At 39.2% G+C, this 17,233-nt stretch overlaps 1 protein-coding gene across 1 annotated transcript in view; it reads right to left on the reverse strand.

Moving 5' to 3' along the window:
* Positions 1 to 17,233, reverse strand: part of SYNJ2BP (synaptojanin 2 binding protein) — a 41,242-nt gene that overhangs the window by 10,020 nt on the left and 13,989 nt on the right. The window contains exon 2 of the mRNA XM_027552292.1: positions 4,559 to 4,695. Coding sequence (XP_027408093.1) covers positions 4,559 to 4,695 — 137 coding nt within the window. The remainder of the gene's footprint in view (positions 1 to 4,558; positions 4,696 to 17,233) is intronic.

Raw genomic sequence — 17,233 nt, forward strand, 5'->3', positions numbered from 1 at the left:
AACTGAGAAATCTTAGAATACTGCTAAACTTGTTACTTCAGTTTCCTTAACTCATGGTATTGTAAGTTGTATTAAACTTGAGATATGATAGATTTGCAACATGCTAGAAAATTTTAACTGAATGATCAGTGTTAAGACTGTGGTATTCTAGTTAACTGATGGGGAGTCATATGATTTTTTGCTTTGACTATGGCTGACTGCAAGGAGATCCAACCAGTCCATTCTGAAGGAGATCAGCCCTGGGATTTCTTTGGAAGGAATGATGCTGAAGCTGAAACTCCAGTACTTTGGCCACCTCATGCGAAGAGCTGACTCACTGGAAAAGACTCTGATGCTGGGAGGGATTGGGGGCAGGAGGAGAAGGGCACGACAGAGGATGAGATGGCCGGATGGCATCACTGACTCGATAGACGTGAGTCTGAGTGAACTCCGGGAGTTGGTGATGGACAGGGAGGCCTGGTGTGCTGCGATTTATGGGGTCACAAAGAGTCGGACATGACTGAGCAACTGATCTGATCTGATTATCAGTATTTAAAAATGAGTTTCCCATTTCCTGCCTTAGAAAAGGAGTAAACTGAGTTAAAATAAGTCTTCTTGGATGATTAATAATTTTGGACAGCATTAAGATAATCTAACATTTAGGATAATGTAAGAGTTACTGGAGTGCTAACTATAGGATAATATAAATGCAGATGTGTAAGATATAGAGAAAGAATGGATTCAATTTAGTAAGCACTGATCTCAGATTATACTCTGGATAATTTAATTCTTCCCCCAAATCTTGAAATGAATTACATTTTGGGGGGAGGGATCCTCTTTTTTCAGTAAAGGAAAAAAAAACTATGTAGTTCCAATTAATAAAGTCAAACCAAAAAAGTCAGTTATGTTATAATTCATTCCTAATATTCTGCATTTGCAATAAGCTCCTAGGTGACGGAGCTTCATTCACAGAGCAGCTAGCTTACTAGATACTTCCTCTGTGCCAGCTACAGGTGTACATGGTGCTAACAGAGATGAGAAAACAAGGACTTTTCCTTAGAGGTACTCTGTCTAAAGGATCCTGCATATTTCAATGTCTCTGTAACTGACTGGATGAGAGTTTCTAGTTTCCAACTGATCTCCTAAGTGAAAAGTGAAAGTGTTAGTTGCCCAGTCATGTCTGACTCTTTGTGACCACATGGCAGTAGCCTGCCAGGCTCCTCTGTCCATGGAATTTTCCAGGCAAGAATACTGGAGTGGGTAGCCATTCCCTTCTCCAGGGGATCTTCCTGACTCAGGGATCAAACTCGTCTCCTGCATTGCAGGCAGATTCTTTTACCACCTGAGCCACCAGGGAAGCTTTAAACTAATAGTCAATAATTACTCACATGAAATCTAGGTCATTTAACGATACTTCTATTAGTTACCAAAAATGAATATATACTAAAGAAAGGACATATTCTTAGTCTGATTACCTAGCACCAGATATAGTTGGAGCAAATTTTACAACATGGGCAAATAACCATGTGAGGAAAATATGGAAGTCCTTAAAGAACAAATGGGAATACAGGCCAATAAATAATTTAGCATCATTTTATAGAGACTCCAAAGTTAATTATAAATGAGCACTTAAGTACATCAAAGAGATAAAGCAAGCTCAAGAACAGGTGGAACCATTTAATGGTTAACACCTAACAAGTACACTTAAGGATACAGAGGGAACAGGATGGTGAGGCAATGTTTCTTAAGAAACGGGATCTAGAATTTAAGTTTTGCAGCACACTCTTAGAAGGGGAACTGGAGACAAAGAATGTGGCCCCAGACAGAACAGAGAACACGCTGGCCTTTTCTTCTTGTATAAGCTCTGTCTTTTCTTCGGTCTTCTCTATTTCTCTCAGTATCTGTCTTATGATGAAGGCAAAGAGTAAGAGAGACCCTGTGGTGAGGGTGACTGTATTCCTTGAGGTATGGTGAAGAAGGGAAGAGGGTTGTTGCTGTGGTTAGTGGCAGAGTCGTGTCTGACTCTTTTGTGACCCCATGGACTGTAGCCCACCAGGCTCCTCTGTCCATGGGATTTCCCAGGCAAGAATACTGGAGTGGGTTGACATTTTCTTCTCCAGGGGATCTTCTCGACTCAGGGACTGAACCCACATCTCCTGCATTGGCAGGCAGATTCTTTACCACTGAGCCACCAGGGAAGCCCAAACAATAGTGAGATACCATGTGTGCTCAGTTGCTAAGTCATGTCCCAACTCTTTGTGACCCCATGCATTATAGCCCACCAGGCTCCTCTATCCATGGAATTTTCCAGGTAAGAATATTGTCTTATATTTTTGCCTTTTGTTTGCCTGGCATTTTCTATTCCCTTCTTTTATATACCTCTTCCTTATCTGGCCAGAACATAAACTTGAATCATTCTTTGGAATATGTCTTATATATAGTTGCAATGTTTTATATCTTACAAGAGATCTTTATAATAAATTTTTTATATTTTGATAAAGTCAAGTTCTCTGCTATAAATTTTAAAGACAATTGAGCTGAGGTTTTTAGACATCTACTTTTCTCTTCATTGACATTTATCTCCTACCATATCTTTTAAAAACACTTGAGTGACCTTCCAGTAATTTCTTTTCTCTCTGAGGTGATGGTTCACGTACGAAAGGCTCCTTTATCTTGGCTCAGGTCTAATACATTCTCTCACGTTGAGGTGTATGTCCTTTGGTTCTGTCATTTTACCCTTAATAGAAAAGACTAATTTCAGTTTTTATGTAAAACCATACATAAACTCTACTAATTCACCATGCAACTTTCTCTTTAGGATAAAGAACCCCAGCTCCTCATTTATCTTTTAGGAGACAATATAGTGTATGGGTTAAGAGTAGAGGTTCCAAATTTGCAGACCAAGTCCTCTGCCATCTACTAGTTATATGACCTTGGGCAAGCTGTTTGACCTCACTAAGCTTCCTTAGCTGCAAAATACGCATAACAATTATACCCACCTCGTAGGGTTGCTATAATATTAAATAAGTTTAAAGTTCTCAGTATACTGCTTGGCATAGAATGCTCAAAACCTTTAAACTATTCTCATTTTTCAATGATTTATCTTTAACCAAAGCCTTTTGAATAATGACTCTCTTCTTAACCCTACTTTTTTCAAGTCCCTCTTCACCATGAAGCCTAGTTCCCAGTATTTTGAAGAGAATGCAGTTATGTATCAAAACATTACACTGCATAGTCTCCAACCACATGCTACACTTTAATCTTAACAACCTATTCTCAAGTTTTCCTTAACACATCACTCAAGTTGACTTCATGTTTTTAGACTGTCTTTTTCCTAGGAGCAATAAGAAATAACCTGCTTCTAAATTTAGGTAGATTATTATTATCTTTACCTCACAGATGAATAAACAGGGCCTAGGAGACAGTAAAGAGGCAAAACAATCAGTGAGAAGGATTAAAATGGCGTATTACCATCCATGATGCTATTATTTATATTCTAGATCAGCCAACCTTTCCGGGTGTTCTTAAATTTCTTAACTTGTTAATTTGTTAAATATATATGTTAAACACTGTGCTAGAATATAAATGGTTAAAAAAAGATGTAGTCTGAGCCCCTGACGAACTTTCAGAAAATAATAAAATCAATGGTTACCATGTAGTCAATGCCCTCTTAGAGACATCAGCAGGGTGAAGTCAGAGCACGGTGGACAGATAACCAAATCAGACTGCATTCCAAATTTCCTCTAAATAATGAGTTTAGAAAGGGTCTTTGAGTCTAAAAGGACACAATTTCTACCTTCCTCTTTTATCTCCAATTTTGGAGTAAAGCAAGACTCACTTTAGTGTGTTTAATCAACAAAAGGAAGTAAAGAACAACAAAAAATGTGAGTTTTAAGTCCCTTTCCCACACACCAATCCCTCACATTCTGGATTTAATTTGCCTTCTCCATTGCGTGAGGTACTATCCTCCATGCTCTATGGCAGGGCTGTTAAAGATAACTGATCGAGGTCCCTCTTACCAAACTCTGCAATCTGGATACAGTAAGTCCCCTACATACAAACGTTTAAAGATGCAAGCATGTGTTCGAATGTCCAGTCACGAAAGGCCTGATGAAACTGCAGCTTGCCCTCCATCTCCGATAGCTGAGCATCCTTCAGCTCTATCATCTCCCACCTCTTCTCCTCCTCCAATAACTCTGCTTGCCTGTTCACTCACTGTCAGCCCCTGTATGCCAGCTGCTGTACTCCTCTACTTTTCAAGGTACTGGACTATAAGATTTAAAATGTTTCATTTTCTGTTTTTAATGCATTACTTGTGTGAAAAGTATTATAAACCTATTATAGTACAGTACTATGTAGCCAATTGTGTTAGCTGGGTACCGAAGCTCACTTTGTTGGACTTACGAACAAATCAGCCTTATGAACTCGCTCTCAGACTGGAACACGTTTGTCTGTGAGGGAATTACTGTATTTCCAGATCCAAAAAGGCAGGCAGGAATCTTCCTAAGGAAGGGGTTGGGGTTAGGCACTAGTGCCTAAGGAGCCAGGGACAGTGAAGGAGGCGGAAGCCAGTTCTCACCGAGAGGATCTTATCACCCTCCTGGAGCCGCCCATCCAGGGCCGCAGCCCCGTTCTCTTTGATGCGGCTGACGAAGATGCCACTGTCGTTGGAGACATACTGCTGATCTGTCCCACCGACGATGTTGAAGCCCAGCCCTAAGAAAATCATGGAGGAGTTGTAAAGGAGACAGGGGTGAAGAGGCGGAAAGAGGTTAAAGAAGATCAGGAGAAAGAGAAAGGAAAGGCCTTGTGGCAGGGGTAGGGGTTAGGGAGTGGCGGTGGTAGGGGGTAAGCGGGGTGGGGAAGTCCAGACTGTGATGTAGCTGGTGGCTAGTAATGGGCAAGGTCAGTGATTAGTATCACTAACAGAGATCAAGAGTACCCAGAGTTACTCAATCAGAGCAGGCAGGGCTAAAAACACAAACACAGTGATCAACATGGTTAGTTGAATACAAAAAAGAAAACAAAAATTTTTTTCAAAGTCATTAGCACTGTGATGGCTCACAGTAAGTGGTTAATAAATATCACCTGTCATTATAATGACACGAAAGGCTCTGAGAAGCCCTGCAGGAAAGCACCCTGCTCAACTTGAGCTCAGCCTCTCCCCCGCCTAGCTGCCTGCAGAGCCACCGTGGAGCTCGCAAGATGCATCACTGCACAGAATGTATTTGTCTTCATCAGTTTACACTACTTCCTGAAAGCCATGACAACCTCAGCCCCCCGACCCCCACCCTGAGAGCAGAATCAGGGCAGGAACCCAGGCCTCTTGGCTCTGAGCTCTAAGCTCTTTCTTGCCTTTATGATCTCTCTCTACCCGCAAAGCACTTCTCTCAACCAATAAACAAAAGAATTAGGAGCCATTCTCCCAAGCTCCCAAGACTAAATATTTCACATTTGGATTCTTCAGCACTTAGTGGTCAGCTTTGCAGACCACAGGCAACTAAGGCAATTCTAAGATGTGCTGCTCATATTTGATTTAGATTCTGCTCGTAGCATTTGGAGGATCCAAAATACTGACTTTCCTGCTTAGAAGAAGCAATGCTTTTAACTAGTTGGCAAATGAACTGTTCCTTATTGAGAGGGAGATTCTTAAACAAACCTTCCCCTGTATATTTCTCTCAGCCTTCAGAAGAGTTTGTGTATGGTGGTGCTTTGGAAGAAATGGCCTTGGGAGTTTATTTTTTTCTATTTTGAATTGAGGTGGTGGCAGGGAAAGGTAACTGATAACAGCTCATGACAGGACTAAACCACCAAATTCATTCTTCTTTCCTTTTATGCCTCAAGTGCAAACAACTACACCCTTGGGTATAGTGACTATTACTGTGTGTTAGTCTTTATTCACTGTGTGTGTGTGTGTGTGTGTGTGTGTTAAGTTGCTTCAGTCGTGTCTGACTCTTCACGACCCTATGGACTGTAGCCCACCAGGCTCCTCTGTCCATGGGATTCTCCAGGCAAGAATACTGGAGTTGGTTGCCGTGCCCTCCTCCAGAGGATCGTCCCAGAACCTGGGTCTTATTTACTATAGATAACTAATAACCTATTGATTAGCAACTACCCATTTCCTGCTCTTCTTAGCCCCTGGCAACCACCATTCTACTCTTCACGTCAGTGAGTGATTATTTTAAACAGGTATAAGGTTTCAGTTTTGCAAGATGGAAGTTCTGGAAATCTGATGTACAACATTGTGCCTACAGCTAACAACAGCCGTATTAGATATTTAAGAAACTGTGGAGAGTAGACCTCATTTAAGTGTTCTTACCACAATAAAATAAAATTGAATTAAAAAAAAAATGGCTACCAAGGTACTATTTCCAAGGACCAATCAATAAGTTGTGGAAAGGGCTTCATTTACAAAACTACTGTTATATGGTTTCTATCTATGCAATAGAGAAAAGCCACTTTTTATCTATGCAATAAAAAGAAAAGAAAGAAAATAGGGCCTTCTTTACATCCGGTGCTGTAGAAGTCAAAAGACACGGTGCAAAGAGAAAAGAGACAGGAAACACATATATCAGGAAACACATAAAACAGATATGAAAAACATTATCTGGCAGCACAACTGGAAAAATACAGCCATAATCACTGGTTTCAACAGAACACAGATACTTGAAGGGATGAGATGAAAGCCTAAGGGAACCTCATCGTATTAACATACGCACTTGCAAATCAATCTATGATTTAAGGAAACACATGGCCAAAGATAGAAGCAGTAGGAGATGTCTAATTGAAATAGCCTACCTCCTGTACAGAGTATCTGCAGCTAGAGAATGAAAAGGATACATAATACAAAGAACTTCTGCTGGAAGATGACTACTTCAACTTCTTTAAAGGGTAGATTATAAAAATTTTAAGTTACTAATTGGTTTCTCTCAGAAAACTCTTAATTTTTATCATAGTGGGTAGATGGTACTGGAAACGGGATGGGAGGCAGTTCAGATCAGATGGAAAGGTAGGTGGAGCTTGATTACAAAAGGCTTTGAATTGGAAATAAAAGCAAAAATAAACAAATGGGACCTAATTAAACTTACAAGCTTCTGCACAACAAAGGAAACTATTAGCAAGGTGAAAAGGCAGCCTTCAGAATGGGAGAAAATAATAGCAGACGAAGCAACTGACAAACAACTAATCTCAAAAATATACAAGCAACGCCTACAGCTCAACTCCAGAAAAATAAATGACCCAATCAAAAAATGGGCCAAAGAACTAAATAGACATTTCTCCAAAGAAGACATACAGATGGCTAACAAACACATGAAAAGATGCTCAACATCACTCATTATCAGAGAAATGCAAATCAAAACCACTATGAGGTACCATTTCACGCCAGTCAGAATGGCTGCGATCCAAAAGTCTACAAGCAATAAATGCTGGAGAGGGTGTGGAGAAAAGGGAACCCTCTTACACTGTTGGTGGGAATGCAAACTAGTACAGCCACTATGGAGAACAGTGTGGAGATTCCTTAAAAAACTGGAAATAGAACTGCCTTATGATCCAGCAATCCCACTGCTGGGCATACACACTGAGGAAACCAGAAGGGAAAGAGACACGTGTACCCCAATGTTCATTGAAGCACTGTTTATAATAGCCAGGACATGAAAGCAACCTAGATGCCCATCAGCAGATGAATGGATAAGAAAGCTGTAGTACATATACACAATGGAGTATTACTCAGCCATTAAAAAGAATACATTTGAATCAGTTCTAATGAGATGGATGAAACTGGAACCTATTATACAGAGTGAAGTAAGCCAGAAAGAAAAGCACCAATACAGTATACTAACGCATATATATGGAATTTAGAAAGATGGTAACAATAACCCTGTGTACGAGACAGCAAAAGAGACACTGATGTATAGATCAGTCTTATGGACTCTGTGGGAGAGGGAGAAGGTGGGGAGATTTGGGAGAATGGCATTGAAACATGTATCATATCATGTATGAAACGAGTCGCCAGTCCAGGTTCGATGCACGATACTGGATGCTTGGGGCTGGTGCACTGGGACGACCCAGAGGGAGGGTATGGGGAGGGAGGAGGGAGGAGGGTTCAGGATAGGGAACACAGGTACACCTGTGGAGGATTCATTTTGATATTTGGCAAAACTAATACAATATTGTAAAGTTTAAAAATAAAATAAAATGAGAAAAAAAAAAAAAAAGAAATACCCTTAAGACCGTGACAGGTTTCAGCAAGGTGCGCTGAGGCCAATCAGTCTCTCTCAGTACTGGGAGAAACAATTTGGAGACAATTTTTCAATGAAATCCAATATCCTCACCAAACAATAGAGTTGCCTCTGGGAATCTTGGGAATAGGAAGTATATGTTATGTAGCTGAATGCAACATAGTAATTAGAAAGAAAAAGGACACTGCTGCTGGGTATTTAAAACTACAGAATAGTGATTAAAAAAGAAGAGTGGAAAAAAAAATCTTCCCCAAATTTTCTATATACAAACAAGTATAGTCTACTCCTTCCCCCACCACAATATATAAGCATATTTATAATGCTACACTTATTGCTACATCAACTGTAAATGAACCACACCACTTAATATGACAACTTCTAGACTAACAAGAAGTCTCCTTCTTCAGCTACAACATTTACAAACTGAAGTGAAGTGAAGTCACTCAGTTGTGTCCGACTCTTTGCGACCCCATGGACTGTAGCCTACTACGCTCCTCTGTCCATGGGATTTTCCAGGCAAGAGTACTGGAGTGGGTTGCCATTTCCTTCTCCAGAGGATCTTCCTGACCCAGGGATCGAACCCAGGTCTCCCGCACTGTAGGCAGATGCTTTACCATCTGAGCCACCAGGGAGGTCCTTACAAACTGAACTTACCTTTAACTTGAAGCGTCGCTGCAATAAACAGGAGTCTCTGAAGCACTGAGGAGCAATATTACCAATTCAAGCCCAGGCCCCATGGATATCTACATAATCCTCAATCAACTTATTCATTATTGATCATTTACTATATGTTAGGCATTGCATTATATTCTGAGGAAGACATAAAGCTGGACAGTCTCTGCTTGAACAACAAATAGAAATATATCCTTTTTCCTGTCCCTCTTAGAGTCTGCAAAAGTATATTAAAGTCAGATGACCTGGCCACAAATTCAACTCCATAACTTACCCAATATGTGTACTAAAACAAGTCAGTGTACCTTTGATCCTCAGCTGCTTCTTCTATAACCTAAGGATTATCAATTCTGTCCTCTCTAACTCAAAAAGTAGGGTCCAATAACATAAAGTCTGAAAAAATCCTTTATAAACTGTATAGTGGTTGCTACATAGAGTAGCTCCTTTAACAGCAGCTGCCAGGAAAACAGTAGTGCCTGCTACACCCCCAAACTAGACAATCTGATGGAGAAAGGATGAATGAACATAAAGTACAAATGTGAAAAATCCTGAAATAAAGGAAGACAGATTAAAATTTCCATCCGTCTATTAATAGGATAAGACTATTAACTTTCATCCTTATGGAAATTAAGGCTGTCTATTACCTGTGACCCAGACATCTCCCTCATTGAGTAATTTCTAGCAATGGCAGTACTGAAAATATTCAATAATCAAGCCAGTACATGCATCAATTCAGATGTCAGCTGGAAACAATCAGAATGGGAAGGCCTATCCTAGTATACAACCGATGATTATTGGCGTCTAGGGAAAATCTTCCATCAAGTGGACCACATATCTTGGTTTGCCAGGGAATCTTGATAAACACATACTGTCCCCAGTGCAATTAAAATAGTCCCTTTCAATTTCAAAAGCATGTCAGTTTGGACCAATGTGATCATTTTGTCAAGGGTAATGTTAGAATATATTAATTGCTGCATGTTTTGTGGTAGTGAGGACCTGACGGCAATTTAGGTGTTCATCCTTTGGGGAACAGGTAACTAAAAAAAATTAAAACACAGATGCAATGAATAATCATACACAAAGTAACCATTTTAAAATATAATGTTGATATTACTAGAATGTGTATATGCATGCTCAGTCACGTCCAACTCTCTTGTGACCCCATGGACTGCAGCCCGCCAGGCTCCTCCATCCATGGGATTTCCCAGGCAAGAATACTGGAGTGGGGTGCCATTTCCCTCTCCAATAGTATAAAATCTTCTTAAAAACATGTCTATGTGGAACAGTGTCACCTATTTACAAAAATGTGTACATATTTAAGACACATTATCTGTGAGGGAGGGATAGAAGATAAAGCTTAGGAATGAAAACCAAAAGGGACTTTGAACCTACTGATGAGGACAATTTATTATGGAGCTGAAGTTGCTGTTGTTCAGTTGCTTAGTCGTGTCTGGCTCTTTGCAAACCCAGGGAAGCACGCCAGGCTTCCCTGTCCTTTACCATCTCCTTGAGCTTGCTCAAACTCATGTCCATTGAGTCGGTGATGCCATCCAATCATCATGTTCAGGGTCTTTTCTAATGACTTGTCTCTTCACATCAGGTAGCCAAAATACTGGAGCTTCAGCTTCAGCATCAGTCCTTCCAATGAATATTCAGGACCGATTTCCTTTAGGATTGACTGGCTTCATCTCTCTGCAGTCCAAGGGACTCTCAAGAGTCTTCTCCAACACCACACTTCAAAAGCATCAATTCTTCGGTGCTCAGCCTTCTTTATGGTCCAACTCTCACACCCATACATAACTAATGGAAAAACCACAGCTTTGACTATACAGACCTTTGTTGGCAAATGTCTCTGGTTTTTAATCTGCTCTCTAGGTTGTCAAGCTTTTCTTCCAAGGAGCAAGCGTCTTTTAATTTCATGGCTGCAGTCACCATCTGCAGTGATTTGGGAGCCCAAGAAAATAAAAATAAAATAAAATTAATAAAAACAACAAATAAGATTGTTTCCCCATCTGTTTTGCCTTGAAGTGATGGCACCAGATGCCATGAGCTTAGTTTTCTGAATGTTGAGCTGTAGGCCAGCTTTTTTACTCTCCTCTTTCAATCTAGAGGATCCTCAGTTCCTCTTCACTTTCTGCCATAAGGGTGGGGTCATTTGCGTATCTGAGTTTACTGAAATTTCTCCCTGCAATCTTAATTCCAGCTTGTGCTTCATCCAGCCCTGCATTTCGCATGATGTACTCTGCATATAGGTTAAATAAGCAGGGTGACAATATATATAGCCCTGACATACTCCATTCCCAATTTGGAACCAGTCTGTTGTTCCATGTCTGGTTCTAACTGTTGCTTCTTGACCTGCATACAGATTTCCCAGGAGGCAGGTAAGATGGGCCTGGTATTCCCATGTCTTGAAGAATTTCCCACAGTTTGTGATCCACACAGTCAAAGGCTTTGGTTTAGTCAATGAAGCAGAAATAGATGTTTCTCTGGAATTCCCTTGCTTTTTCTATGACCCAACGGATGTTGACAATTTGATCTCTGGTTCCTCTGCCTTTTTTAAATCCAGCTTAAACATCTGGAAGTTCTCGGTTCATGTACTGTTGAAGCCTGGCTTGCAGAATTTTGAGCATTACTTTGCTAGCACGTGAGATTAAGTGTAATTGTGTGGTAGTTTGAGCATTCTTTGGCATTGCCTTTCTTTAGGATTGGAATAAAAATTGACCTTTTCGAGTCCTGTTGCCACTGCTGAGTTTTCCAAATTTGCTGGCATGTTGAGTACAGCACTTTCACAGCATCATCTTTTAGGATTTGAAATAGCTCAACTGGAATTCCATGACCTCCACTAGCTTTGTTTCTAATGATCGTTCCTAAGGCCAACTTGACTTTGCACCCCAGGATGTCTGGCTCTAGGTGAGTGATCACACCATCATGGTTATCTGGGTTTTGAAGATCTTTTTTTGTATAGTTCTTCTGTGTATTCTTGCCACCTCTTCTTAATATCTTCTGCTTCTTTAGGTCCATACCACTTCTGTCCTTTATTGTGCCCATCTCTGCATGAAATGTTCCCTTGGTATGTCTAATTTTCTTGAAGAGATCTCTAGTCTTTCCCACGGAGCTCAAGGGTATTAATTAATTCAGTACTGGCATCTACTATCCAAAAGCAGTTGAAGGGAGAGGGAGAAAGAAAAAGGCAGGGACTCAATAGACTTTTTAAAAAGTGAATAAATGAAGACATACTCCATAGTGAACCCTGATTATAATGAGCCAATAAATTTTTAAAATGTCATCAAGATTAAAATGGATTGCTTGGTCTCTAATTTGGAGGAGAAGTTTAAGCACAAAAATATACAGATGGCATAAGAATGACACCATCATATGACTGGGAGAGAAAGAAAGTGTGTCTAGTTTAAGAGCTTTGTAAAATGAAACAAGAAATGCCTTCCTGGGGCCTCTTCCTGTCTACAGGCTTGGATCTTGTGCTTGTTTACAAATAAGACCAGCAACTAATAGTTATTGTTTACCAGGTATAATGCCATGCACTCTACATACATTATCCCATTTAATCTCCCCAATAAACACATGAAGAGGTTATCACACTTTACAGATGAACTTGGTAAGTGTAAGGCATGAAGAGATTAACTTTTTAAAAGGTAACACAGCTAATTCTTTGTAAAGCTCTGACACTAAGTTAGGATGTTTGATTGCTAAGTATAAGTTTTAAACCATTTTGCTATGCTGTATCTTTGTAGAAAATATGAACAACTGCATTAGAAAAAAAGTTTGCATAAATCAACTTGTTTTGGGGGCTGGCTTGAATAAGCAATGTTGGGATAATGACTGTAGAACAGTCCTTCCCCCTATCTACCTGAAAGTTTTTCTATCCCAAGATAATCTCAATAATTTTCCCTAGATACCAGTCAAGCTCTATTGGTCACACAACCCATTATTCATTTAATCATTTCATGGCAAAATATATGTAGCATAAAATCAAGCTCTAACGGAAAAACAACTTACTGTTTGTTTAAAGGTAAAATATATGCAATACAATATTTAACACTTTAACCATTTTAAAGAGTACGATTCAGCGACATTAAGTACATTCACAATGTTGTGAAACCATCACCATTGTCCATGTCTGCAACTTTTTCATCATATCAAAGAGAAGTCTCCATCCATTAAAAATAATGTCTCACTCTCCCCTTCCCCTGGTAACCTTTATTATACATTCTCTCACTGTGAGTTTGCCTATTCTATATACCCCATATAAGTGGAACTAGACAAATTTGTTCATTGTGTCTTGCGTATTCCACAAAATATGTCTTCCAAATTCATTCATGTTGTATGATGTATCAGAATTTCATTCCTTTTAAAGGATGACTAACATTCCACTGCATGTACATACCACGCTTTGTTTAGTCAACTGTCAATGGACACTTGGTTGTTTCCATATTTTTGCTACTGTGAATAATACTACTATGAACACTGGTATACAAGTGTCTGAGTTTCTGCTTTCAATTCTTTGGGGTATATATCTGGAACTGAATTGCTGGATCACATGGTAATTCTATGTTCAACAATTTGAGGAACTGCCCAACTGTTTTCTATCACAGATGTACCACATTTTACATTTCAAAAAGCATTGCCTATGGGTTCCAATTTATCCACATCTTCATTAATGCTTATCATCTTCATTTTGGGGGGGTTTAGGACAATTAGTTATTCTCATTAATGTGAAGTGGTATCTCACTGTGATTTTGATTTTCCAAAGGCTAGTGATGTTAAACATCTTTTCACGAGTTTATTGCCCATTTATGTATCTTCGTTAAAGAACTGTCTCAAGGCCTTATTTTTGAATGAGGTTGTTTTAAGCAGTCTTTATGTACACTGGTATTAATTCAGTATCAGATACATGCTTTGCAAATATCTTCTCCCATTCTGTGGGTTATCTTTTACTCTCTTTATAGTCTCTTTTGAGTCGTAAAATTATTAATTTTGGTAAAACCTAATTTTTTTCTTCTCTGCCTGTGTATCTGGTGTCACATTAACAATATCATCAGTGAATCCAATGTCATAAAAAAATTTCCCTATCTTTTCTTCTTAGCTTAGCTTAGCTTAGAGTTTAGTCTTAGCTCTCATATTCAAGTAGTTGATGCATTTTTAGTTAATTTTTGTATAAAATGGAAGGCAAGGATCTAAATTCATTCTTTTTCATGTAGATATCCAGTTTTCCCAACATAATTTGTTGAAAAAACTGTCTTTCCCCTCACTGAATAGTGGTGGTGTCCTTTCAAAAATCATTTGACCATATATGAGAAGGCTCATTTCTGGGTTCTCTGTTCTTCCCCATAGCTCTATACATCTGCTCTTATGTTAGCACCACAATGTTCTGAATATCGTAATTTTCAGTAAGTTTTGAAATCAGGAAGTTGTGAGTCCCTTAACACTGTTCTTGTTCTCAAGATTGCTTTGGCTACTAGGGGGTCCTCTGAGATTTTATATGAGTGTTAGGATTGGATGTTTGTATTTCTGTAAAAAGGCAGATGAGATTTTGATAAATACTGAGTTTGCAGATCACTTTGGATAGCATTGTCACTTTAACAATATTAACTCTTCTAATCCATGAACATGGATTATCTTTCCACTTATTTATGCCTTTAATTTCTTTCAGTCAAATTTTGTAGTTTTCAATGTACAAGTTATTGTCTCATTAGTTATTTCTAAGTATTTTATTATTTTTAATGCTATTATAAATGGAAATGTTTACTTAACATCCCTTTCAAATTGCTCATGTAAGGAAACTCAATTTTGTGTTGATTTTGTATCTTGCAACTTTGCCAAGTTTGCTATTAATTCTGGGGTTTTTTTGGTGGAATCTTTAGAATTTTTTACACATAAGACTGTACCATTTGTGAACAGAGACAATTTACTTCTTCCTTTCCAATTTATATGCCTTCCTTTTTCTTGCCTAACTGTTCTTGATAGAATTTCCACACCATCTTGAACAGAAGTGGTGAACCGAAGCATATTGTCTTGTTCTGGATCTTAGAAGAAAAGTTTCTTATACCAAGTATGACGTATCCATATACGTCATATATGGATTCTTCATATATGACCTTTATCATGTTGAGGAAGTTTCTTTCTATTCCTACTTTGCTGAGTGGTTTTAACATGGAAAGGTGTTTAACATGGAAAGGAAATTTTCTCAAATGCTTTTTCTATGTGTTGGGATGATAATGTGGGCTCTTTTTTGTTCATTCTATTAATATGTTGTAGCATATCAACTGATTTTCTTATATTGAACCATCTTTGCATTCTTGGAATAAACTGCACTTTGTCATGGTATGCTATGCTATGCTAAGTCACTTCAGTTTTTGTCCGACTCTGTGCAACCCCATAGACGGCAGCCCACCAGGTTCCCCCGTCCCTGGGATTCTCCAGGCAAGAACACTGGAGTGGGTTGCCATTTCCTTCTCCAATGCATGAAAGTGAAAAGTGAAAGTGAAGTCACTCAGTCGTGTCCGACTCTTAGCAACCCCATGGACTGCAGCCTACCAGGCTCCTCCGTCCATGGGATTTTCCAGGCAAGAGTACTGGAGTGGGGTGCCATTGCCCTCTCTGTTGTCATGGTACATAATCCTCTTAAAAGGCTGCTGAATTAAAACCTTGTAGCTCTGTAATCACCATAGCTTTCTAAAGGAAAATTCTGAGTTACTACCACAAGGTGTAAGGCCCAAACAGAATCTAGCAACTTCACTGGCTGGATCAAACGGGGATCAGAGTTTGGGGAGGGTGAGGCTGCTGGAAGTTAGTTCTGGAAGGGCAAAGTTCTGGAAAGGAGGAAGCTAGACCAAAAAAAAGAGAGTACAAGACAGACTGCCAGGTATTCGCATGAGTCTACTGAGAGGCCATGTATACATTAAGTGAAACTCCACGAGGGTAGACAAATAAAAACTAGTAACAGGCTAAGCAATTCTCAAAAGTTAACACAAGGTAAAGAGACCTTTAACCAACCAGAATCAAAATCCTCAGTGATAATTCAGTGGCAACCCACTTAGAACATTTGGAGGGTTCAACTATTCCTGAAGTGAATGCTACTTTAGATTCACCCTAGAAAAGTTTATAAACAGTCCTAAAGAGGTAAAACTGATCTGCAAGTTACTTAACTGCTTACCAAAACAAATTCAACAATGTAATACTAGAAATGTTAATACAACAAAACAAAATGCAGACACTGAGCAATGTAACCAGTCACAACATCCAAAATCTAATTAAAAACTTTTAACATGCTGAGAAGAAAACGAGGGTCCATATAGTCAAAGCTATGGTTTTTCCAGTAGTCATATATGGATGTGAGAGTTGGACCATAAAGAACGCTGAGTGCTGAAGAACTGATGCTTTTGAACCATGGTTCTAGAGAAGAGTCTTGAGAGTCCTTTGGACAGCAAGGAGATCAAATCAGTCAATACAAGGAAATCAACCCTGAATACTCATTGGAAGTACTGATGTGGAAGCTGAAACTCTGATACTTTTGGCCACTTGATGCAAAGAGCTGACTCCCTGGAAAAGACCCTGATGCTGGGAAAGACTGAGGGCAGGAGAAGAAGTGGGCAACAGAGGATGAGATGGTTGAATGGCTTCATCAACTCAATGGACATTAGTCTGAGCAAACTCCGGAAGATAGTGAAGGACAGGGAAGCCTGGAGTGCTGCAGTCCATGGGGTTGCAAAGAGTCAGACTTGACTGAGTGACTGAACAACAAGGAAAGAAGAAAACATGACCTAGAATCAAGAAAAAAATTGGTCAAGAGAAAGAGAATCAGAAATATGAAACTAGCAGACAACGATGTTTAAAAGGCTATTACAACTATGTGAAAATAAAGGAAGTCAAACATAATGAGAAAACGGAAGTTTTTTCCTCAAATATTGAAGTTGCCTTCATTTTGAGCTGATTTTTTTGTGTGGCATAAAACAGTAGTCCAGTTCCATTCTTCAGCATTCAGTTTTTTCCAATATCATTACTGAAGATATAAATGATACATTTATCATTCTTCCACTGTATAGTCTTAGCTCCTCCATCACAGATTAATCGATCATATGCATATGGGTTTACTTTCTGGACTCTATCTTGTTCTATTGATCTGTGTGTTAAAATGGAAGCTCTTTTAGGAAAATGAAACTAATAAGTTTAAAAACTGCATGTCTGAAAGGAAAAATACACTAGATGTGAATGACAACAGATTCGATACAACAGGAGAAAAGTGTAGGGGAACCACAGTAACACGTGGGATAATGGTACATGGTTTAATACATATGTAACTACAGTTCCAGAAGGAGAAGAAAAAA

The sequence above is a fragment of the Bos indicus x Bos taurus genome, chromosome 10, assembly GCF_003369695.1.
Source record: "Bos indicus x Bos taurus breed Angus x Brahman F1 hybrid chromosome 10, Bos_hybrid_MaternalHap_v2.0, whole genome shotgun sequence".
Classification (NCBI taxonomy): domain Eukaryota; kingdom Metazoa; phylum Chordata; class Mammalia; order Artiodactyla; family Bovidae; genus Bos; species Bos indicus x Bos taurus.